The sequence below is a fragment of the Coregonus clupeaformis genome, chromosome 26, assembly GCF_020615455.1.
Source record: "Coregonus clupeaformis isolate EN_2021a chromosome 26, ASM2061545v1, whole genome shotgun sequence".
NCBI lineage: Eukaryota > Metazoa > Chordata > Actinopteri > Salmoniformes > Salmonidae > Coregonus > Coregonus clupeaformis.
Genome location: NC_059217.1, coordinates 36872243 through 36898814, shown reverse-complemented (window position 1 = coordinate 36898814; position 26572 = coordinate 36872243). Strand labels below are relative to the sequence as shown.

General features: G+C 41.6%; 1 protein-coding gene across 1 annotated transcript in view; it reads right to left on the bottom strand.

Moving 5' to 3' along the window:
• LOC121540700 (receptor-type tyrosine-protein phosphatase eta) overlaps positions 1–24567 on the bottom strand; it is a 48835-nt gene extending 24268 nt beyond the window's left edge. The window contains exon 1 of the mRNA XM_041849737.1: positions 24211–24567. Within this exon, the coding sequence (XP_041705671.1) occupies positions 24211–24276 (66 nt within the window). The 5' untranslated portion in view covers positions 24277–24567. The remainder of the gene's footprint in view (positions 1–24210) is intronic.
• Positions 24568–26572: the final 2005 nt, after the last annotated feature.

The window sequence follows — 26572 nt, the reverse complement described above, 5'->3', positions numbered from 1 at the left end:
ACAAAGTATTGAGAAACTTTTGTTATTGACCAAATACTTATTTTCCACCATCATATGCCAATAAATTCATAAAAAATCCTACAATGTGATTTTCCGGATTTTTTTTTCTCATTTTGTCTGTCATAGTTGACGTGTACCTATGATGAAAATTACAGGCCTCTCTCATCTTTTTAAGTGGGAGAACTTGCACAATTGGTGGCTGACTAAATACGTTTTTTCCCCACTGTATGTTCCCCTGACATCACGTGTGTTCGTCCATTACTTATATATAAGCGAATTTGGAGGGTACAGTAGTCCAAATTGGACTTGAACCCACAACTGTGCGATTGTTAGTCAAAAACCTAAGACATGATGTCAAGAGGTCCAAACATCTTCATGGGGTTGTTGATGTTATTCTATGAATGTTATAAAAATGTCCCGTACACCAGATACTTGTGTATCTTGATACATAGAAGGAAGAACTCATTCACTGTAGTTCTGTTCTCTGTGAATTGTTGCGTGACAACAGACACCTGTGTTCCATGCCTTTGAGTGCATAATGTTGTCGCTTTTGGAGAACTGATATTATAGCCCTGTCAAAGCCAACAACCAGATTATATTTGACCTTAAAGTGGCAGTATAATCAGAAATGTGATTTTCCTGTAAAAAAAAAAAAAAGATATTTATGATATTTTATGATTGATATTGTGAAATTAATAATAATGCCCTTGCAGTGTCAGAGCTTTTTGAAGAAAAAAATATGGCTGGAATTTCAGCCTGTTCGGGTGGGATGGAGTTTTTGGCCCACAGCATGACATCACAATTGAATCTGATTATTCTGACCAATGACCCACATGATCAGACTGAGCATTTCAATGGCAAAAGTAGATAAAAGGAAGGAAATAAATTATAAAAAATTTAATTAACACACACAGTGCTTTATTAGACAAAGTTATTTAAACAAAATAACATTAAAAAGACTGAGTGGGGGCTTTAAGACAGTATAATAGAGCTGAAATAATCAACACTCACAGATGAATGGTTCCTGGACTCTGTGAGAAAAAGAGACAACAAGAATGTGATTGTCGCTACTATGGCAACCTTATGTGTTGATATATTGATGTTTTATTGACCTCTGGGGATATGAGATCCAAGATCAACTGACATGAGCTATTTGGGAGACACTAGCTACTGTACTAGGGCGTAACAGTAGGCAAGGGTAAGGACAGTCTCCTGTTTACAATACCCTGGAAGCCTTATCATCCTCCTTACCCCCCAGCCCTACAGTCCTCTACTGTCACAGATCCACAGTCCCCCTGGGTCTTACTGACCGTTGAATTCTGTCCAGACAAACATTTTCCAAGCCATGACTGCCTATGGGCCAAAAGCTAAAGTCTTGACCCCCTTAGTCTTTCTGTACATGGTTTAGATAAGTTTTCTGGAGTGTTTACGTAGACATAACAAATCCAGTGGGAAGCTACAGAAAATCATAACAAAAGTAGGTGAATTCGTTAAACATTATATAAGATCTTTATCAGTACCAGGAAATTATTAATATAATTGTTGCTTGACCACAGCATTTTGCAGATAACCAGAACTGAGAAGCACTATCGTCCACTTGATTGTCTTGGCCGCCATTCCTTCCAGTTCTCTGCTGCCAATGACTGGAACAAATTGAAAAAATCTCTGAAGCTGGAGACGCTTATCTCCCTAACTAACTTTAAGCATCAGTTGTCAGAGCACCTTACCGATCACTGCACCTGTACACAGCCCATCTGAAATTAGCCCGCCCAACTACCTCATCCCTATATTGTTATTTATTTTGCTCATTTGCACCCCAGTATCTCTATTTGCACATTATCTCTTGCACATCTATCATTCCAGTGTTAATACTAATTGTAATTATTTTGCACTATAGCCTATTTATTGCCTTACCTCCATAACTTGCTACATTTGCACACACTGTATATATATTTTCTGTTGTATTTTTGACTTTATGTTTTGTTTTACCCCATATGTAACTCTGTGTTGTTGTTTTTATCGCACTGCTTTGCTTTATCTTGGCCAGGTCGCAGTTGTAAATGAGAACTTGTTCTCAACTGGCTTACCTGGTTAAATAAAGGTTAAATTGTGTTACAAGAGCACTTTCAAACACAATTCTTTAAGATACTGTGATCTTTCAATACATTTGTCTCAGACTGTGCCTGTGACCTCCTGTATGGTGTATCTCTGCCCCTTGGCTCGGCCAGGCCGACTCAGAGAGAGGAAATAGCTGTGCTGAGCATTAAGTAAACATTACATCAACCCTGAGTGGGGCTGCTCTGCCCGCCCTGCCCGTCTCCATCACGCCTACCCATTTGCTCTCTCTCTCTCTCTGCCTAGCTTCTGATAGAATTTCAGTTCCTTCCTTCATAATAACAGTCCCAGTTGAGAAACAATGAAGAAATCCCTTTCATGACGTTTATTCAACGATCAAACCCACTCAACCCAATTCCTCATGGCTAGATAACAAGAAGGAAAGAACCGAGGGAAATCCCAGAATCCCAACCCCTGATTGCAGCAGGGTCTGTCCTGGGATAGGTGGTGGTGTCCTAACGTAGCAGCAGGGTCTGTCCTGGGATAGGTGGTGGTGTCCTAACGTAGCAGCAGGGTCTGTCCTGGGATAGGTGGTGGTGTCCTAACGTAGCAGCAGGGTCTGTCCTGGGATAGGTGGTGGTGTCCTAACGTAGCAGCAGGGTCTGTACTGGGATAGGTGGTGGTAACGCATTACTTGTTTTTCTAAGAGCAGCATGTCCAACCAGGTAAAGTTGTATTCTTTGCGCTTAGAAATTATCTGGCTCTAATCAAAGCACATCTAGACAACTGGATGGAGGCTAGGCCTAGATGGGTGGGGGGCGGGTCTTCATAGACGACACAAGGCCCCTAGCCAACACATCGTCCAATCAGGAAGTCATCTTTTCTTAGCCAAGTAAAATCAATCTGGCCTTAGATGTCCTCTCTGGTAGTGTGTCCGTGCATGTTCACATGCAATCTAGACCTGATTGAGATGTGAAGCTCCTCTGATTTGAGATTTTTGGGGGGGTTTTGATTATTTTAATACTTCTTTGAGACAGGAAAAACTAAAACTGGACCTCATATTTTGTAGTATTTTATGCAATGATGTATATAAACCCTGGATTGCGATTGCCATGTATTGGCCATTGAGAGGCTTTGAAGCCACTGGTCGGCCATATTGGCACTCCCCAGTAGGAGCAGTCCTCCATAGGAATGAATGGAATTCTACAGTATTTCAATTACATGTTTCAAGGGCAAAATTACATGTATTTATGTATTTTTCTGTTGTTGTAAGGGGGACAGTAACATTAGTAATCTCAAAAAAATTATACTTTAAGGAAGTTTTTTTTTAAATGTTTAGCTCACATAATATAATTTACAAGGATGCAGTAAGGTGTCTGTAATAGAATAAATGTGTCAAAAACGAATGTAGACTTTAATAAATGCATTTCTATAGATTCCAAAATATTTGTTACAACGGTGGGGGAGTGCCAAGATGGAGGCAAGGTGGCTTCAACACAGTGACCCCTATCTGTCATCTATGTGTCTATATAAATAATTGATTTTATGGCTACATTTTAGCATAACTTGGCTGATATTCTGTAGTGCAGGAGTGACCAGAGCATGGGGACCCAGTCTGAGGGTTCTGAAGCTGAAGAAAATGTTGCCGTATGGTTTGCTTAATATAAGGAATTTGAAGTGATTAATACTTTTACTTTCCATACTTTTAGACTTTTACTGGGTGACTTTCACTTTTACTTGAGTAATTTTCTATTAAGGTATCTTTATTTTTCCTCAGGTATGACAATTGGGTACTTTTTCCACCACCGCACAGCACCATATGTGAACTAATAATTTGAAATGCTGTTTTTTTCAAGACCATACATTTATTCTTGCTGGTCTTGAAACCAGAACCCCCCATTTACACTTCAGCAAACAGAAAGAGTTGTAGTAACTCTACCTCTATGGTAGAAATGGCACAGAATAGGCCTAACCGGGCTAAAGACAGCCAGAGCTCAAGGCTCATCCATCCCCAAGGCCATAGCTGCAGTGAAGGCTTAAGTGTGTTTACCTTGCTGCTCGATCTGTTATTGACTTTTGACCTTGTATTTTGCACAACTTGCATATTTGCACTTCTTATCGTACTTGCACTTATTGTTTGCATATATTGTATGCATATGGTTTTATGTTGTGTGGTTGGCACTGTATTATGAGAACTCTACTCTTGGAGCGGCGGCAGGTAGCCTAGCAATTGGAGAGGTGTGCCAGCAACCAGAATGTTGCCACTTCAAATCAAATCAAATCAAATCAAATCAAATTTTATTGGTCACATGCGCCGAATACAACAGGTGCAGACATTACAGTGAAATGCTTACTTACAGCCCTTAAATCCAGTGTCCAATGGGAAAAATCTGGTGCAGAGTGAGCTGGGAACAAGAGGGTTGCTGGTATCAAAACCTAGATGCCATTGACTGCCCTTGAGCAAGGGACTTAACCCCACACAACAACAGCGCCCAGTGTGGCAGCTCCCCACACCTCTCCATAACCTGTGTATGTGTGTCTTTTGGAGGGGTTGAGTTCAAAGCGGAAGTCAAATTCCAGTTGGACCTTGTGTGCAATTGACCAATAAAGTGATGTTCTCCATCAAACTAACTTCTAACTGGTCCCGTGTTGGTAGAGCATGACACTTGCAACACCAGGGTTGTGGGTTCGATTCCCAAAGGGGATCAGTATGAAAATGCATGCACTCACTACCGTAAGTTGCTCTGGATACGAGTGTCTGCTAAATGACTTAAATGTAACTCTAAACTCTAGTATACAAATAGTACATTTAATTTTCACAAAACCACTCATTCAGAAAGATGTTGCACACAATGTGGTTACTGGAAAGAACACTGAATCTGCCATAGTAGACTTGGAGCCCACACTTATCGAACATGAACAGTCCTTCTCTTTCAAGAAGGCACTATACTGTATGTGTCTGTGATAGGTGAAGTTCGTGACAAATGCCATTCTCACTTTGTGGAAAGTACAAAAAAAAATAGTTTTTTTTAAGTACCACAATGTGTACAGTTTTACTGTGAAGTCAAAGGCACATTTCCACATGCATCGTGTGGACTGGATTCTATATGGAAGAATAACAGCCCCCCTCAGCCAGCCATTACGCCAGGAAGAGAAGTGCCACACGACATCGTCTAACAAATCCCCGCTTTGACTCCTTCATCTGGTTGATGGGATAACGCCATTGTTACGAGGTGCGCCTCCAGGAGATTATCTAACTAATGTTTCTGGAACTATCCTTACGGAAAAACCACATAAATGTCACATGTGATCTCGTGTAATCTCATGTGATCACATGTGATTTAATGTGAAGTTAATGTGATAACATGTGATAACATGTGAAGCAACATGTGACAACATGTGATAACAAAACTACACGTGACAATGCGAGCACGTGTGAGAACATGATCTCATTTTAAATTAATGTGAAATAAATGTCAACAAGTGAGAACATGAAACTACACGTGAAAACACGATCTCGTAAAATAAATGTGACAACATGAGGATGCAACATTTCAAGATGTGATATCATGACACGTGACAACATTTGAGCATGTGAAAGCCGAGATGTCAAATGTAATTTAGAATACTTTACTTTAAAAAGGCATCATTTATATTAATTCAATTTAAACAGTCATGGTCCACTGCAGGTTTTGTCTAGTTCCCGGTTTGTTCCAGGGACATCCTAAGGACATTTTTTGTGGACGTTCTTAGAATGTTGTGTCATGATCCCCTGGAGGTTTTTGTCTAGTTGCGGTGAAAATACGGTAACTAGTTAATGTATTTTTACAGCTAAATTAAAGTGTTAAAGATCCTGAACAGTCACTCTGAAAATAACTTTTTCTCTCATGGCTAACTACCAGGAAGTTTCAAAAGACAGGCTGAGTGGGCGCCTTGACTGACAGCTCTTTCAAACACCTATGTCAAGTAACATGGATGCAGTGAGCAGTGTTGCAGTAAAATCATCTCAAGCTAATTTGGTGATACACAAAGCAACTCAAACAACATTGAAATTGCATCAGTTATATAAAAAATATTTGTATATACATCTCCCGTTTGGCACCTCTCTTGTGATGCAGTTCACAGCAGCACTGACGGATGTGTTGACTTGACAACTGCGTCTGAGTTTTGAACTACCCTTTCCCCCCTTTTGATCCATCCTAGCTAGCCAGTAACTAGCTAACACCAGACACACGAGAGGGGAAACATATAAGTATATTTGCCATAGATGAATAGTGTAAACTTTTAATTATATTTACTGACACCCTACTGTCAAATGTTGGCACCAGTAGAGTAGCTATCTAAACCACGCCCCTCTGCAAACACGTCTTATCCGATGTTGGTTAAAAAGGCGTACTTACTTAAATTAGGTAAGAGAATATCATGTTACCATTGGTGTATTAAAATGAGAGTTAAAGGAAAACTCCACCCAAAAACTATCTTTCTGTATTTGTTTCATTAGTCCATTGTTGACATAGTCCCAAAAGGTTTTGCTTGTCAGCAATCAATTCAAAATATGTAACTTTCAAAATACAGAAATCATCCCCATATGATAATGAATCCAAGTGTTTGACATGGGGTAGGGTACCAGTAACTTTATGATCAAACTTTATCGATGTAGAAGCAACAGTCATTTTTCATACTTTAGTCATCATCTGGTTTCCTTCAAATATCATACAATGTCATGAAAAACATAATTTTGTCTGATCATGACCTTTAACAGTGCAGCTCTTGATTGGCACAATTTCTTACAAAGATTGCAGAATGACAGTATCAATAGAGGTGCTCAACCTTCATCAACATAATGATAAAACCACTTAAACTAAGCCCCCGCCTAAACTGAACACAACTATAAACACAACATGCAAAAATGTCAAAGGTTTTACTGAGTTACAGTTCACATAAGGAAATCAGTCATTTGAAATAAATAAATTAGGCCCTAATCTATGGATTTCACATGACTGGGAATAGAGATATGCATCTGTTGGTCACAGATACCTTAAAAAAAAAGTAGGGCCGTTTAGCTTCCAGGAATTGGGTACAGATCCTTGCGACATGGGCTGTGCATTATCATACTGAAACATGAGGTGATGGCGGCGGATGAATGGCACGACAATGGGCCTTAGGATCTCGTCACGGTATCTCTATGCATTCAAATTGCCATTGATAAAATGCAGTTGTGTTCGTTGTCTGTAGCTTATGCCTGCCCATACCATAACCCAACCGCCACGTTGACATCAGCAAACCGCTTGCCCACATGACGCCATACACACTGTCTGCCATCTGCCCGGTACAGTTGAAACCAGGATTAGCCATCTGCCCGGTACAGTTGAAACCAGGATTAATCCGTGAAGAGCACACTTCTCCAGCATGCCAGTGGCCATCAAAGGTGAGCATTTGCCCACTGAAGTCGGTTACGACGCCGAACTGCAGTCAGGTCAACATCCTGGTGAGGATGACGAGCACGCAGATGAGCTTCCCTGAGACGGTTTCTGACAGTTTGTGCAGAGAATTCTTCGGTTGTGCAAACCCAGAATTTTATCAGCTGTCCAGGTGGCTGGTCTCAGACAATCCCGCAGGTGAAGAAGCCGGATGTGGAGGTCCTGGGCTGGCGTGGTTACACGTGGTCTGCGGTTGTGAGGCCAGTTGGATGTACTGCCAAATTCTCTAAAACGACGTTGGAGGTGGCTTATGGTAGAGAAACTAACATGAAATCTCTGGCAACAGCTCTGGTGGACATTCTTGCAGTCAGCCTGCCAATTGCACGCTCCCTCAAAACTTAAGACATCTGTAGCATTGTGTTGTGTGACAAAACTGCACATTTTAGAGTGGCCTTTTATTGTCTCCAGCACAATGTGCACCTGTGTAATGATCATGCTGTTTAATCAGCTTCTTGATGCCAAATCCAGGAGGATGGATTATCGCGGCAAAGATGAGATGCGCACTAACAGGGATGTAAACAAATTTGTGTACAAAATTTGAGAGAAATAAGCTTTTTGTGCGTATGGAACATTTCTGGGATCATTTATTTCAGCTCATGAAACATGGGACCAACACTTTACATGTTGCGTTTATATTTTTGCTCAGTATACATTTCAAAGTGTAGTAATGATTGTACCTAATCCAGCGTTTGTAACCAAGTGGGACGTGGGAATTTACCACATACGACTGGGAAAAATCCACTTGAATGGCCCTCCAACTGGTAATTACTAGTGGGAAATGTGTCTATTATCCCTGAGCGCCGACTTCTCCCACATGCTGACCTCTGACATCACCTACTGAGGAAATGACCATGATAACAGCATTTTTGGCAGTTAAATGTAACAAAACATTATTTATAAAAAGCAATGAATTTACAAGCATGAGAGCTGTACTTTTAGTTTATGGTTAACGCAGCTTGTTGGCCATTAGCCTATTGGCGTTTCTCAACGAGTTCAAAGCGCATAAATGCATCCAACTGGTATTTACGACTTCACAACTGGTAAATACAACTGGTAAATTCCCACCTGCCACATGGTTATGAACGCAGCATTATATTGAATATATTGGGTAGAAAAAATTTCCGTTATACTACATTATCTGCCCGTTTACCCTAAAAGGTACTGACCAGTACCATGTGAGTTCCTATTTTTACCTCTGAAGGTACCTTATGTGTACCTTTGACCTTTTTGTACACCAGGGAACGACACTGTACTGTAACTGTACTCTTATATTTGACAGTGTGTTACTGTATGTTCTTGGTAACAAATAACCATATTGTGGCACTGCTAAGACATTAGTGCACTCCAGACCAAAAGGTTGCAAGTTCAAATCCCGAGATCATTTATGTACACTTAAGGCTAGATTCTATCAGATCTGCACCAGCTATGAGGGTGTTGGCAGTTGTGTGTTTACGCTTAATCTGATTGAATCTAGACCTTAATGTCAAGTGTCCCTGAGCACAGCTACTCTTTCTTTGGTGTTGTCAGATAAATGCACGATTATTGACTTGATTCCGGGCAACTTTTAGCAAACGGCAGAAATGTATTCTGCCAATAAATCTGTGGCCACAGACCTGGTGAAGCAGAAAATTCAGGTTGCTGGCATCAAATGAGGTTTTGAGTTCAAATCCTAGGTGTGGTTGTTTCTGAAGTGTGCTAACCAATGTTGAGGTCAATTCCATTTAAGTTCCAGTCAGAAAGTGAACCCAATTCCAATTCAAAATTCTCCGGCATTGAAAATAATTGGAATTAGAATTAGAATTTCTGTGTACCTTCTGAATAAAGTTTGTTGTTGTACAGTATATTTACTGTAAAAAATACATAAAAAGTTGTTTCCACTATTTTCACAGCAACTCAGTAGCCGATTACTTACTATAAAATTACAGGATTTTTAAAAAACAGTTTGTGCCATAAGCACACAAAAACAACTTTCCTATAAGTATAAACGCAATTGCAAGTAAGGCGTGCCAAGCTAATTTGCAGGACGGGACAAAAAGTACCCAAGTGCATTGCGATTCACAGTAAATATATAGCAAAACACTATTACTGTAGAAATTTACTGTAAAATCAAAATACTGTACCTAAAATTATCAGAACTGGCTAAAAGTGTAGTTTCATGTTATCACATGTTGAACCTCATGATTTCACATGTGGAAAATCACATGATTGCACACGACATGTGAAAACATGTTTTTGGAACACTTCACATGTGACATTTCACATGTAAAAACTCCCATGTGGAACCGCTGTTCAGCTAAAGTATGACCCAACCTGGGATTTGAACTCATAATCTCTAGATTTGATGTATACTGACCTTTCTGCTGAGCCACAAAGTCTGTTGCATTCCCATACACATTCATTACCTATACTCTTTTGCACTTAGCAAAAGACTCATTTGCACTGCTATTTTAGTTATCAGTTATTTTGACTATTCTCTCATCACTGATTTAATTTACTTATTTCAGCAATTTTAGGATTTTCTGTATAGCTGCCTAATGTTGGTATGGCATATTATTCTGTTTTAATGTTACTCCTGAATCCCTATGATAAATATAATTGTTTTTCTTGACTGTATTGTTAACAAATTCCAAAGTGTAGGAATACAGGTGAAATCAGTTATCGATACAGACATGCTGGTGTAGCAGGAAGATTGGAATACTATGAAGCAAGAGGTTGTGAGTTCAAATCCCAACTAAGAACATATTGAATAATAATTACTGTATACAGTGAGGGAAAAAAGTATTTGATCACCTGCTGATTTTGTACGTTTGCCCACTGACAAAGAAATTATCAGTCTATCATTTTAATGGTAGGTTTATTTGAACAGTGAGAGACAGAATAACAACAAAAAAATCCAGAAAAACGCATGTCAAAAATGTTATTAATTTATTTGCATTTTAATGAGGGAAATAAGTATTTGACCCCTCTCAATCAGAAAGATTTCTGGCTCCCAGGTGTCTTTATACAGGTAACTAGCTGAGATTAGGAGCACACTCTTAAAGGGAGTGCTTCTAATCTTAGCTTGTTACCTGTATAAAAGACACCTGTCCACAGAAGCAATCAATCAATCAATCAGATTCCAAACTCTCCACCATGGCCAAGACGAAAGAGCTCTCCAAGGATGTCAGGGACAAGATTGTAGACCTACACAAGGCTGGAATGGGCTACAAGACCATCGCCAAGCAGCTTGGTGAGAAGGTGACAACAGTTGGTGCGATTATTCGCAAATGGAAGAAACACAAAAGAACTGTCAATCTACCTCGGCCTGGGGCTCCATGGAAGATCTCACCTCGTGGAGTTGCAATGATCATGAGAACGGTGAGGAATCAGCCCAGAACGACACGGGAGGATCTTGTCAATGATCTCAAGGCAGCTGGGACCATAGTCACCAAGAAAACAATTGGTAACACACTACGCCGTGAAGGACTGAAATCCTGCAGCGCCCGCAAGGTCCCCCTGCTCAAGAAAGCACATATACATGCCTGTCTGAAATTTGCCAATGAACATCTGAATGATTCAGAGGAGAACTGGGTGAAAGTGTTGTGGTCAGATGAGAACAAAATGGAGCTCTTTGGCATCAACTCAACTCGCCGTATTTGGAGGAGGAGGAATGCTGCCTATGACCCCAAGAACACCAGCCCCACCGTCAAACATGGTGGTGGAAACATGATGCTTTGGGGGTGTTTTTCTGCTAAGGGGACAGGACAACTTCACTGCATCAAAGGGACGGGGCCATGTACAGTCAAATCTTGGGTGAGAACCTCCTTCCCTCAGCCAGGGCATTGAAAATGGGTCGTGGATGGGTATTCCAGCATGACAATGACCCAAAACACACGGCCAAGGCAACAAAGGAGTGGCTCAAGAAGAAGCACATTAAGGTCCTGGAGTGGCCTAGCCAGTCTCCAGACCTTAATCCCATAGAAAATCTGTGGAGGGAGCTGAAGGTTCGAGTTGCCAAACGTCAGCCTCGAAACCTTAATGACTTGGAGAAGATCTACAAAGAGGAGTGGGACAAAATCCCTCCTGAGATGTGTGCAAACCTGGTGGCCAACTACAAGAAACGTCTGACCTCTGTGATTGCCAACAAGGGTTTTGCCACCAAGTACTAAGTCATGTTTTGCAGAGGGGTCAAATACTTATTTCCCTCATTAAAATGCAAATTAATTTATAACATTTTTGACATGCGTTTTTCTGGATTTTGTTGTTGTTATTCTGTCTCTCACTGTTCAAATAAACCTACCATTAAAATTTTAGACTGATCATGTATTTGTGAGCGGGCAAATGTACAAAATCAGCAGGTGATCAAATACTTTTTTCCCTCACTGTAAATACATGTGAAACAGTATAATGAAAATGTACGTCGCTTTGGATAAGCTTGTCTGCTAAAGTGACTAAAATATATGTAAGTTGAAAACACTATGTTAAAAGCACTGTGTGTATATCATAAATACTTTGTTTTCAGGGCATCACCTGTGAAATGTCATGTGAAAATTTTAATCCACGTGAAATATCATCACGTGAAGTGTTCCAAAAACACATGATTTCACATGTGAAACTTCATGTGAAGTGTTCCCAAAACACTTGGTATTCCACATGTGAAATCAAGTGGTTTTTCCATAAGGGTATACCAACTTAAGTCTAAGCACAGTTCATCAATAGCAATGTCATCGTGAAATTCTGTGGTGTTTATCAAATGAGTGGGGACATTTTCTCACCATGGATGGTATTTTTTACAACCCAACTCCATTTTACAATGGTATATTTGAGGCCACATTTACAACTTGAGAAGCATCATCTAACACCACAGTAGAGATTTAAACGTTCTGAATCGATCGTTCTGTCTGTGGACTGTAACTGTGTAGAAGATAAGATAAGGGTTTTAGGAGACCACTTTTTAAACAGAAGAGCCAGTAAAGTTGTGAGTCACACCACATTCCCCAGAGAGAGTTCAATGCACAGTCTGTTTGATGGCAGCCGTTTTGATAAAAATGTGCCTCTGTGTTGTGTTGAGTTTCCTGGAGTCAGTGGACATGGCTGGTAGATGTGACAGAGGCACTGTCAGTGGGATTGTTTTACAGTTAGGGTTTAGCCAGTCACTACTTTGACCCAAATTAGTCAATTAAAATGGAAAATCCCTTATTGGTAATCTAGTTGAAGTATTGAAAAGAAAAGACAAGTTTTCCACCTTCAGTGGATTTCTAAAAACATAATTCTACTTTGACATTATGGGGTGTTGTGTGTAGGCCAGTGACACACAATCTCAATGTAATCTATTTAAAATTCAGGCTGTAACACAACAAAATGTGGAAAAAGTAAAGGGGTGTGAATACTTTCCGAAGACACTGTAGCTGTGTGTTCTCCCCATCCTACCTCCTACACTAATGTCCCACACCTGCTATCGCGGCTCTGATCGGGAGCTATGGAAATCAGCTGGGTGGTATTTAGCGCCACAGCCCGGAGGTGCTGTACTATAGTACTATAGTGTACTGTGTGGTACAGTGCTGTGCTGAGATGCCTATCTGGCCTTATTGTATAACCATTCAGCACAACTGCTTCCTGCTCAGGTTACTGGCCCAACTGCAGCCCCACTCATGCAGCCCAGCAAACAGTGGACAACAGGGTGTTTGTGTTTATGACACCTGTGTCTATCGATACGATCAGCAGCTGTGCACCACAGCACCACACGTGGTCCTAGACAGGTCCTGAGAGCAAACCACCAAAGATGAGCAAAAATTCAAATAATATTTGGGAAGATATATTCTTTAATACTAATACAATTGCTCAGAGAAAGAGATTTTGTTTAACAAGTAATACTTTTTTTCCTGGAAAGGGTATGGGTCAAAATTATTGGCACCGCTGTTTTCAATACCTTTCAATACTTCACCTTGCGAGGATAACGGCACTGAGCCCTTTTCTCAAATGTTTTATGAATTGGAGAACACATTGGGAGGGATCTTAGACCTACATACAGAATCTTTCCAGATCCTTGATATCCTTCATCTGCGCTTATGAACTGCCCTCTTCAATTCAAACCACAGGTTTTCAATGGGTTTCAAGTCTGGAGACTGAGATGGCCAACGCAAAATGTTGATTTTGAGGCCAATTAACAATTTCTTTGTGGATTTTGATGTGTGCTCAGGGTTATTGTCTTGCTGGAAGATCCATTTGCGGTCAAGTTTCAGCCTCCTGGCAGAGGCAACTAGGTTTTTGGCTAAAATATCCTGGTACTAAAAAAATAAAAAATATGCACTCACTAATTGTATGTCGCTCTGGATAAGAGCGTCTGCTAAATGACTAAAATGTAATGTAAATGTACTGGGTAAAGTTCATGATGCCATTAACCTTAACAAGGGCCCCAGGATCAGTGGAAGCAAAATAGCCCCATAGCATCAAAGATCCATCAACATATTTTAAAGTAGGTATGTCATTTCTTTCTGCTCATGCATTCTAATTTCGATGACAAAACCCACCACTGGTGTGCATGGCCAAAGAGCTCTATTATCATGACATCTAAGAAATGTAAATGCCTGGAGTTTACTAAAAGGCATTGACACTTGGATTGGAACTGGTGCTTTGGTCAGATGACATGAAAATTAAGCTCTTTGACCCCCACACCAGTGGTGGGTTTGGTGTTGAAATGAGACTGCATGAGCAGATAATAACCCCATATCTACTGTAAAATATGGTGGAGGACACCCCTCATAGGCCACCAGTGATAGAGCGAGCTATAGCCATCTGCTGACAATAAGAGCTTTGCTTCAGTCAGAGAAGCTGGTCCCTCATTTACATGGGGCTGTAGCACTGGGTCTTTTTCTCAGGCCCATTCATTTACATGGGGCTGTAGCACTGGGTCTTTTTCTCAGGCCCATTCATTTACATGGGGCTGTAGCACTGGGTCTTTTTCTCAGGCCCATTCATTTACATGGGGCTGTAGCACTGGGTCTTTTTCTCAGGCCCATTCATTTACATGGGGCTGTAGCACTGGGTCTTTTTCTCAGGCCCATTCATTTACATGGGGCTGTAGCACTGGGTCTTTTTCTCAGGCCCATTCATTTACATGGGGCTGTAGCACTGGGTCTTTTTCTCAGGCCCATTCATTTACATGGGGCTGTAGCACTGGGTCTTTTTCTCAGGCCCATTCATTTACATGGGGCTGTAGCACTGGGTCTTTTTCTCAGGCCCATTCATTTACATGGGGCTGTAGCACTGGGTCTTTTTCTCAGGCCCATTCATTTACATGGGGCTGTAGCACTGGGTCTTTTTCTCAGGCCCATTCAATTGCAACATGTTTGGGGCAGTTAATGTGGAAGTGGCCTGTCTGGATTCTGTTGGGGATTGGGGGAGGGGGAATGCAACATTCCACAAAAGCACACTTGATATGGCCAGTTGTGTGACAGCAGCACTTTCGACCCGCGATGGACACAGGCATCTCTGCGCCGCCTGAGAGCAGACTTAATTCGTTCCGATTTCCTCAAGGCAGCATAGGTAAAGGACAACATGTCAGTTGTATAAATTGCGTGCCACCAAACACGACTTCAAAGGTCTGTGATCGTGTTAGTGTAAATGGAGAGAGGAATTCAACAGTGTTATTGTGGCACAAATTGAATAAGAAAACAAAGTACAGTATGTCGCACATGCAGCTAACAAAAACATATGGAAATGTCTGCTCTACCTAATTGGGCTTAATCTGTGTCCAGGAAACCACCCCTACATGTACAGTAGATGGGGCAGAATCTTGTACACTGCTACATACGTAACAGCCTCTGGCCAGAGAGATGTCATGGTGGACTGACTAACGCCCACAGGGGAGAAAAGGAGATGGACCCACTGATAGCAACGTCACCATTTTCCCATCATTAAGGAGTTTATGGGCAAAGAAGACATTTCTCACACACACACACACACACACACACACACACACACACAGACGAGGCTATCTATTCCATGATAAACTCATGCAAAGCAATGTACTTTTCCCGGCTTTAATTGCTGAATGTTAAGCCGTGACTCAGCACGCACTCTCTTTCCTAACTGTAGCTAATGTCTCATCACCCACACACAAGGTTATTTGATCTGAGAGGCCATGTCGATACTGCCATCTGAAATCCTTTCATGTATACAAATCACATGCAAAGTTCCCTGCTATGAGATAAATGCAAATGTGAACACCTATCATTAGGCTGTCCTCTTGTTGGGTTGGGTGCTGGAAGTTTTAATCAATACAAAGAAATGACTTCTGAAGATTGATGATTGATACTGGAACAGGTGAACCAATTTAGTTCCCTGTTTGAATGTCAACGTCCCTTCTGCTTTTAGTACACACATTTTCAGCATTTCAATATGAAAACACAATCTCTCACGTTTATCTATTGTCATCTATCATGCCACCAAGTCTCACAAACTCAAAACCCAAAGACCCTACGGGCCAATGGGGAAACTGGATGCTCATCAGATCCAATGTTAACCTATCAGTTTCATCACTCTCTCAGCTTTTTGCATGTCCTTCCATTGGGCTCCCAGATGGGAGCGAGGGCAACTAACCCGACCCGCACCTGTCACTTCCTGTGTGGCTGCTTTAAGAAGAATTGCAGTCCTCCGCAAACTTCCTTTCAGCAAACAGATTCCTGGTCCCCCTCCCTGCAGGATGTTAGGGGATAGGAACAGACAGGACAACACACACAGAGATGTAAACGGTAGGAGAGAGGAGGACACAGAGATGTAAACGGTAGGGGAGAGGAGGGCACAGAGATGTAAACGGTAGGAGAGAGGAGGACACAGAGATGTAAACGGTAGGAGAGAGGAGGGCACAGAGATGTAAACGGTAGGAGAGAGGAGGGCACAGAGATGTAAACGGTAGGAGAGAGGAGGGCACAGAGATGTAAACGGTAGGAGAGAGGAGGGCACAGAGATGTAAACGGTAGGAGAGAGGAGGGCACAGAGATGTAAACGGTAGGGGAGAGGAGGACACAGAGATGTAAACGGTAGGAGAGAGGAGGACACAGAGATGTAAACGGTAGGAGAGAGGAGGACACAGAGATGTAAACGGTAGGAGAGAGGGAGGGCACAGAGATGTAAACGGTAGGAGAGAGGAGGGCACAGAGATGTAAACGGTAGGAGAGAGGAGGGCACAGAGATGTAAACGGTAGGAGAGAGGAGGGCACAGAGATGTAAACGGTAGGAGAGAGGAGGGCACAGAGATGTAAACGGTAGGAGAGAGGAGGGCACAGAGATGTAAACGGTAGGAGAGAGGAGGGCACAGAGATGTAAACGGTAGGAGAGAGGAGGACACAGAGATGTAAACGGTAGGAGAGAGGAGGACACAGAGATGTAAACGGTAGGAGAGAGGAGGACACAGAGATGTAAACGGTAGGAGAGAGGAGGACACAGAGATGTAAACGGTAGGAGAGAGGAGGGCACAGAGATGTAAACGGTAGGAGAGAGGAGGGCACAGAGATGTTTTTTATTTTATTTTTTTATTTAACCTTTATTTAACCAGGTAAGCCAGTTGAGAACAAGTTCTCATTTACAACTGCGACCTGGCCAAGATAAAGCAAAGCAGTGCGATAAAAACAACAACACAGAGTTACATATGGGGTAAAAAAACATAAAGTCAAAAATACAACAGAAAATATATATACAGTGTGTGCAAATGTAGCAAGTTATGGGTGTAAGGCAATAAATAGGCTATAGTGCAAAATAATTACAATAGTATTAACACTGGAATGCTAGATGTGCAAGAGATTATGTGCAAATAGAGATACTGGGGTGCAAAAGAGCAAAATAAATAACAATATAGGGATGAGGTAGTTGGGTGGGCTAATTTCAGATGGGCTGTGTACAGGTACAGTGATCGGTAAGGTGCTCTGACAACTGATGCTTAAAGTTAGTGAGGGAGATAAGAGTCTCAGCTTCAGAGATTTTTGCAATTCGTTCCAGTCATTGGCAGCAGAGAACTGAAGGAATGGCGGCCAAAGGAGTGTTGGCTTTGGGAATGACCAGTGAGATATACTGCTGGAGCGCAGACTACGGGTGGGTGCTGCTATGGTGACCAATGAGCTAAGATAAGGCGGGGATTTGCCTAGCAGTGATTTATAGATGGCCTGGAGCCAGTGGGTTTGACGACCGAACATGTAGTGAGGACCAGCCAACAAGAGCGTACAGGTCACAGTGGTGGGTAGTGTATGGGGCTTTGGAGACAAAACGGATGGCACTGTGATAGACTACATCCAGTTTGCTGAGTAGAGTGTTGGAGGCTATTTTGTAAATGACATCGCCGAAGTCAAGGATCGGTAGGATAGTCAGTTTTACGAGGGCATGTTTGGCAGCATGAGTGAAGGAGGCTTTGTTGCGAAATAGGAAGCCGATTCTAGATTTAACTTTGGATTGGAGATTCTTTATGTGAGTCTGGAAGGAGAGTTTACAGTCTAACCAGACACCTAGGTATTTGTAGTTGTCCACATACTCTAGGTCAGACCCGTCGAGAGTGGTGATTCTAGTCGGGTGGGCGGGTGCCAGCAGCGTTCGATTGAAAAGCATACATTTAGTTTTACTAGTGTTTAAGAGCAGTTGGAGGCTACTGAAGGAGTGTTGTATGGCATTGAAGCTCGTTTGGAGGTTTGTTAACACAGTGTCCAATGAAGGGCCAGATGTATACAAAATGGTGTCGTCTGCGTAGAGGTGGATCTGAGAGTCACCAGCAGCAAGAGCGACATCATTGATATACACGGAGAAAAGTGTCGGCCCAAGAATTGAATGTAAACGGTAGGAGAGAGGAGGAAGGGGAAGAGAGTGAGCGATGTAGTCAGCATGGAGGAAAACAGAATATACAAAGGGAGCAAAAGAGAGAGCAAGAGAGGGAAAGCGAGAGAGCATACGAACGAAAGTGAGCGAGCAAGAAGAATAACAGGAAAGAGATTATGGAACATACTTTAAAGTGCCTCCTCCCTCTTGACCTCTCGACCCCAGGGTCCTTTGAGCTGTGAAACAAAAAGCTGCCCTCCTCTGAGACATCTTATCTGTCCCCACCATCATCACCCTCATTACCACCATCATCACCATCATCATCATCACCATCACCACCATCATCTCTGCAAATTCAGCCCTTTGGTGGCACTGTCAGACACTGTTCTATCACACACACACACACACGCCCACAGACACACACACTCCCACAGACACACACACAAGCATGGTTAGCAGGACCAGAGAGCTATCGATAGGGCCACGCTCTCAACCACATAAGGATCCTAATGTCAAAGCCTTCCACAGTTCCCCAGGGGCCGGCATAGAGTGCTATTTCAAATGGCTGCAATAGCAGGCGTCTATTTCTCACAGCTTTTCCTAATTTCAAACACTGTTCCTTAGACTGTAAAAGATCTGAGGCTAATGGGAGAGAGAAACGTGGAGTTTATGTGAAGTAATATCAGTGAATAATTATGTTAAACAAACAACCCTAGATTTTAAATGTTGTTATTTAAAATAAAGGTTTCTTAATCTCTATAAATCCATTATCATATGGCAAATCACTTTTCCCATGATATACTTCTGAATTATTTTTTTGCCCTACAGTACGTTCCACCCAGTGCTCTTTCACCCCTCTCAGCACTTCCATTTCCCCTTTTTCTTGTACCCTTTCAACTAATTTGCATAATGCATATACTGACCGACAGATTGTGTCAACTTCCCTTGTGATATCCACCCGTTAAATATTGTTCAGTTCCCCTCAAGAGGCCTGACTGTCTCTTCTTTCTGTGTTACAGTAGCAGGTTTAAAAGTCAGTTTTGCAAATGTACCATGGCCTGTTCCCATTACTGATCACTGTGTCTACTCTTCATAGAAGTTGGCAAGGTATCATTAAGGCATCGCCTTACCACATCACTTCCTCATCACCTTTAACCCCTTAGGCTGGGAGGACACACCAAACCACAGCTTCTCACCCAAGCAACTTTTCAAATTCTGTGTCCTAACTACCGCACTATCACTTACAAAGTAGAACATCACATCACTGCGATATCAGTCTTATACCACAGTAGCTACCAGTAGAATAACCTATGTAATTACCCTGTAATAAGCTAGTCTATAAACGCAGCTTATGGAATCCTTTAGGTACTATAGTATAACGTGATATGCCAATGTAAAGTGTTACCCAGAGTTCTCTCTGTCATCTCTACCTGAAGTGTTACTCCTGTAGTCTATACATTATAAATGAGAACCTGTCAGGATACCAGCACAGCACTCTCACTCAGTCAGACAGACACACACACCACATGCACCAGTGGCAGTCATGCCATTCACGATTAGGGAGGACAATTGTTTTTCATATGCATGGCCTTATTTCTATTACAGCATATTGAATGACTGTCATTCATATTCCGTTCACCCAGCTCACTTAAACATCAATAGGTTTAGGCTACTACATGACACTCAGAAATCTCTAAAAACCTGTTTTTTCGCTTTGTCATTATGGGGTATTGTGTGTATATTGCTGAGGATGTTTTTTTTTTTCATCCAGGCTGTAACATAACAAAATGTGGAAAAAGTAAAGGGGTCTGAATACTTTCCGAAGGCACTGTATATGCAAGTTGTTAGCTAGAGTGCATGTGCCAAGACCAGAGTAGGCACATTTGCTATTTAACACTACAGTTTTTGTGACAAAACTATAGGTAGAGTTGAAAATGCAATGGAAACACGCTGAACTTTAGTTTTTTATTTGATACATGAAAACTTAAGTGAAAAAGTACCTTTTGTGTGCACTACGTCATCACGCACTGATTGTTATCCTCAACAAGTCCGTTTGGTGGAAACACACCACTGGTGGGAAAATGCGCATATATTTCTTTATGCATATTTTAGAATATTTGCATCAAAATCTGTCACCAATTGGATAGAAACCTAGCTAGTGACACATTCAATACCACCTTGCACACTCTTGCCTGCATCTAGCTGATCTGGGGTGTAATCATTAGTCCAAACAAGGGTTTCTATTCGAAAAATTCAGGTAGGTCCCTCCCCATTTTGTTACGTTTTGCAACAGAATCGGCGGAATTAATACACCCCTGATCACCCACACACACAGTTCACTTTCATGGCAGCCACATACAGCATCATCTCTTGTATAATTCCTTCTCACATCTACGCACTCTCCTACTCTCACCTTTTCCCTTCAGTTGTGGACATCAGCGCACAACACATCAGCTGTCTGTGACCAGGCGCAAACACCTCTACAATTAAGCCAAACCTTCTTACCATAACCACTAACCGCTACACAGCCTACATCGGTGTTACCATAGTAACGTTATAGTCATCAAACTAGATCTAACGGGTTAGTAAACCCACAATCCAATCCATGTGTACAATCACACAGTACAGTGTACAGCAAGCAGTTCAGCGGTTACACCGTCGGGCCCCGGTGGCAATAAATAAATTAAAACTGAAAGCTTACCTTGACTTGGAAGAGTTGCAGTGTTGGGTGCCTTAGCCAGCTAGCTAACATAAATAGCATTCCTCTCTGTTTGAGTCAGGTTGTTGAGTAGGCTAAATTAGCTGTGTTAGCTAAGTAAGTGAAAGGCAAACTAAGAAGAAAAAAATATACAACGCAATATAGCTCTCTCTCTCTTTTCTTTGCTGCTTCTCCTTCATTTTTGAAGAAATTAATTTGTTCAAAACTGTTCAACTATTGTCTTTCTCTCTCTTTGAGTCAACTACTAAGCACACTTTATACACTGCAGTGCTATCTAGCTGTAGCTTATTATTTCCATACTAGATCCATTCTCTGATCCTTTGATTGGACAAGATGTTAGTTCATTCTGCAAGATAGGGTTGGGCGGTATCCAGATTTCCATACCTTCATACCGTGTCTGTGCCATCCCGGGATATATGGTATTACCGGTAGTGCACACAAGGGGCGCTATTTATTTTCAAGAGTAAAAAAAGCCCCAAAACCATAATTTACTAGAATGCTAACAAAATGCTAACAAGTAATAAGGAATTCTCATAGCGGATGCTATGTAAATGCTAACGAGCGCATGCAAACATTTACTACTAGGACAGACAACCCAGCTCATAAAGTTATGCAAGTATCTCAAAACGCAGTTTGCGGCACGCACAAAACAAATATTATCTTAATCCAGGAGGGGATTGTCTCTGCTGCTGTTACCAAGAAGCTTGACTTTGCAAGCTAACATTAGCCACTTAGCTAACATTGACCTCACGAAGCTCCCATTTTGTTCTTTGTTTTTCTTTGTAAACAAACACATGCACAAACCGCTGTTTTGGGAAACTAGTACTGGTAAGCTTCATAATGAAAAATTATCTAATGGGTGAAATGATGAATGCGATCTGCTTTATCTATTACCTAGTGCACAAGTTGACTGCAGGTATTTATTTAAAAAGTACTAATATTTAAAGCCCAAAAAACGTCACTTACCAGAATGCTATCAAAATGCTAACAAGTATTAAGAAATCCTCCTAGAGAATGCTAACTAAATGCTAACGAGCACATTGCGAACATTTTGTACAGTTTCTGACCTAAACTATACAAGTATAAAAGTAACTTAAAAATGCTACTCACAGTTTGTTGCATGCACAAAATGAATATTAGCCAGGAGGGGATTCTCTGCTATAACCAAGCGAATGCTTGATTATGGAAGTTGCTAACCACTTAGCTAGATAGCAAACTAGCTACACAAATAGCAAACCAAATGTACAACTGCAGAGCATTTAGCAGATTTTAGACAGTTAACTTAATAGTTATAAGATATCTAGCTGGCAAACATTTAGTTGTGAATTCCATACTATACTTATGTAACCTGTGTGAAATGGCTAGCTAGTTAGCGGCGCGCACTAGCGTTTCAATTGGTGACGTCACTCGCTCTGAGACCTTGAAGTAGCTGTTTCCCTTGCAGAGCAAGGGCTGCAGCTTTTGTGGAGCGATGGGTAACGGTGCTTCGAGGGTGACTGTTGTCGATGTGTGCAGAGGGTCCCAGGTTCAAGCCCAGGTTGGGGCAAGGAGAGGGACGGAAGCAAAACTGTTACACTTAGATCACCTGGCACGTGCTGGATGACAGTGAGTGACTCACAAGGCTCTGGTCTCTCATCGTTGTGTGCTTGTAAACAAACACCACGTGACTGGGGATTACCGTAAACTACATAATAATGTGACAGGTGAAATTAAGAACGCAATGTTCTTTATCTCCTAACCTACTGCACAAGTTGACTTCAGGTATTTACTTAAAAAATAGCTACGAATATTCAAAAAAATAAAAAATAGTACAATAAATAGTTTCAACGGTATTGAAAAACCATCCTGTGGCTTTTTCCAAATACGCCGGTATATGGTATATATGGTATACCGCCCAAGCCTACTGCAAGAGCTCTTATAGGTAGGAGGACATCCTGCGGAAGTCGTTATAATTACTGTGTAAGTCTATGGAAGGGGGTGAGAACCATGAGCCCCCTAGGTTTTATATTGACATCAATGTACCTAGAGGAGGACAGAAAATAGCCATCCTCCGGCTACACCATGGTGCTATCCTAGAGGGTGCTGTTGAGGCTGCTGTAGACCTTCTTTGCAAAACAGTGTGTTTTAATCATTTATTTGTTGACGTGAATGTATTTAGTATGGTTTTATCTAAAAAGGATCACTTTTTTAATGTTTCACTATAAAACATTTTTTGAAATTCACTGAGTAGGATGGTCCTCCCCTTCCTCCTCTGAAGAGCCTCCACTGACACACACACACACACACACACAAACACACAGCCACAGTCGTCATTCCATTCCTGAACCCTTTGTGTTGGACTCACACATCTTCATATACAACTCTCACTCTCCCTCTCCAGGAAGACCAGTTGGAGAGCCATGGACCAATCTAGTCAGATACCATTCTCACTCTCCCTCTCCATAAATACCAGTTGGAGAGCCGTGGACCAATCTAGTCAGATACCATTCTGAGTTGGCCATTAAAATACCCTAGGTACAAGGTGGTGATTCCATGAGAAATCCGAAAATATGAATACATGTCAAACAGCTTAAAGAGAACCCTGAGAATACACAAATAATAATAGGCGTCAAGAACAAATACCAGAGTGGGCATTTTTGCATTTCCTGTATGAAAAATATATATATAAAAAAATTAACAATGACATTCTCTCACATAAGAAAACTAAATGCAGACAATCCTGGGCCTGCATGCCAATAAATAGCTGGATATTGTTTAAACTAAAGGTCAGTGTAATAACTACTTAATGACATGAATTGTTTACAATACTAACAAGACCTTATTCATCGCACAATAGAAACACTGTCATAAACTGAATTAATTATCCAACAGTTCAAATTGAACGACCAACAATGGATTTGACAGAAAATCGGAAAAAAAACATCCATTATTATTACTATTCAATTAGTTTATAAATTAATGGCTACAGACTTTCTATACAGACTAGTAAATAGCCTACGTCTGTGAAATGGTGCTTCCACCTGTTAAAATAGAGCTGACAAAAGAACAGTTAGCCAACCTGGCGCGACAGGTGCAATGTTCGGCATCTTCATTTATGACACAGTATTGTGGCTTTTAGAAAGACCTAAACACACATTTTCAAGTTGTTCTTTGGTCAAATATAAATGAATCACTTACTTTGAGAAACAGATATAGGACAAGAGAAGTCCTGAGAAGAACACCGAAGCACGACAGTAGGCTCATGATGCCGGACAGTTGGGAAAAACTTCACACGCGTTTCTTGCCAGTGCACACTTGCATTTCCAAACGTTCCTTTTCTTGAAAAAAAATCTCCTTTACTTTTGATTCTATGTATTGAGCCTTGTCGCTGGTGTGGTCCTGTAAACTGTTGCGCTGGCTCCGATCGCCAAATGAGTGGTGGTGTATAGGAAGAAGTAACTTTTCTGTGTCCCTTGTAGCGGGGTGGAGCAGTAGCCAGTGGCGTCACTTTCAGAAGTTAGTTCTGTGCATGCCTGTAGCCTCCAGTCAGCTTGGCTAAGCGTCTCCCTCTCCTCGCCTTCGGTCTCTGGCAATGATCTCTGCAGTCATTTCATCGATGCTGTTGCTAAAGTTACCGCGTCATCTTCCTCTGCGACGACTTTGGGGAGGGAGTCTGTCATTCAGAAATGTAGCCATCCCACATTCTTGCCATAACTCCATGAGAGAGGGTTAAGGAATGCATCCATGGGGTCTCTCAACAATAGCAAGCACAGCTAAGGCAAATGTTTATGGAAACAAAAATCAATGCTTTCTGTAAAAAACATCTGAGTGGACATAAAAAGTAATATGTCCACATCTACACTGAACAAAAATATAAACGCAACATGTAAAGTGTTAGTCCCATGTTTCATGAGCTGAAATAAAAGATACCAGACATTTTCCATATGCACAAAAAGCTTATTTCTCTAAAATGTTGTGCACAAATGTGTCTCTGTTAGTGAGCATTTCTCCTTTGCCAAAATAATCCATCCACCTGACAGGTGTGGCATATCAAGAAGCTGATTAAACAACATGATCATTACACAGGTGCACCTTGTTCTGGGGACAATAAAAGGCCACTCTAAAATGTCAAGTTTTGAGGGAGCGTGCAATTGGCATGCTGACTGCAGGAATGTCTACCAGAGCTGTTGCCAGAGAATTGAACGTTAATTTCTCTACCATAAGCCGCCTCCAACGTCGTTTTAGATTTGGCAGTACATCCAACCGGCCTCACAACCGCAGACCATGTGTATGGTGTTGTGTGGGTGAGTGGTTTGCTGTTAGCAATTTGAATGCACAGAAATACCATGACGAGATCCTGAGGCCATTGTGAGGCCCATTTTAGTCATGTGAAATCCATAGATTAGGGCCTAATGAATTTATTTCAATTGACTGATCTCCTCAAATGACCTGTAACTCAGTAAAATCTTTGAAATTGTTGCATGTTGCGTTTATATTATTGTTCAGTTCAAATAATAGCAATATGATTTCTATTGTGTATGTTGAAACTGGTTGTGTACAATAGGCCCATGTACCTTACAAGTTGGCACCATATACCAGACCTGGGTCATATACCAAATATATTGAACTGCGCTTGATTTTGTTTGCCCGGTATAATGGAACTAATAGAATAGTCCCAAAAGTGCAAACCCCAAACTAAATCAAGTACACCTTAAATACTAACTAAACCCTATCCACAACATACAGTGGTCTTACTTACCTCCGACACCCTCCCAACAAACCCCCAACACCCTCATCTCTGTCCATGGAGGTATTCAGTATTCTCCCTTGCTTAATGTATCCGAATTCCATTGATGATTACGTGTTGAGGGACTATTTTAAGCACCACTTGACTTTGACAACTGAACTGCCCACTCTGTCACTGGTCTCCCCTCATTCTGGTTCCCCGTCATCCTCTGACAGACAGACATCTGTTTCTCAGACCAGCTTGATTGAACGCGGTTAAAGGAAACTCAGTTTGAAGTGACATCGAGTTGATTTTGGCATGCTATTTGGAATTTGTGTGTGAGTGCGCGCGCGTGTGTGTGTGCGTCTGTGTGTTTGCAGGGCCAAGCCTCCTCATCTCCTCATGATGAGCTCATCTTCTTCCTGACTGGATGGATGGATGGGTCGCAGTGACCGCTGTCGACCAGGATGTCTGAGTAAGTTCCATCATTCCCCCCAGATCAGTACTGCCCTCTGCCTCTGTCTCTGTTTCTGCCTCTGCCTCTGTCTCTGTCTCTTTGTCTCTCTGTTTCTCTGTCTCTCTCTCTCTCTCTCTCTCTCTCGCTCTCTCTCTCTCTCTCTCTCTCTCTCTCTCTCTCTCTCTCTCTCTCTCTCTCTCTCTCTCTCTCTCTCTCTCTCTGTCTCTCGCTCTGTCTATCGCTATCTCTTTCTCTCTCTGAGTCTTTGCATCTCTCGCTCTCATTCTTTATCAGTGTCGTTCTCTTTCCCTTTTCTCTATTTCTACTCCCTCTCTTTTTACATTTTCCCCCCTCCCTCCCTCCCTCCCTCCCTCCCT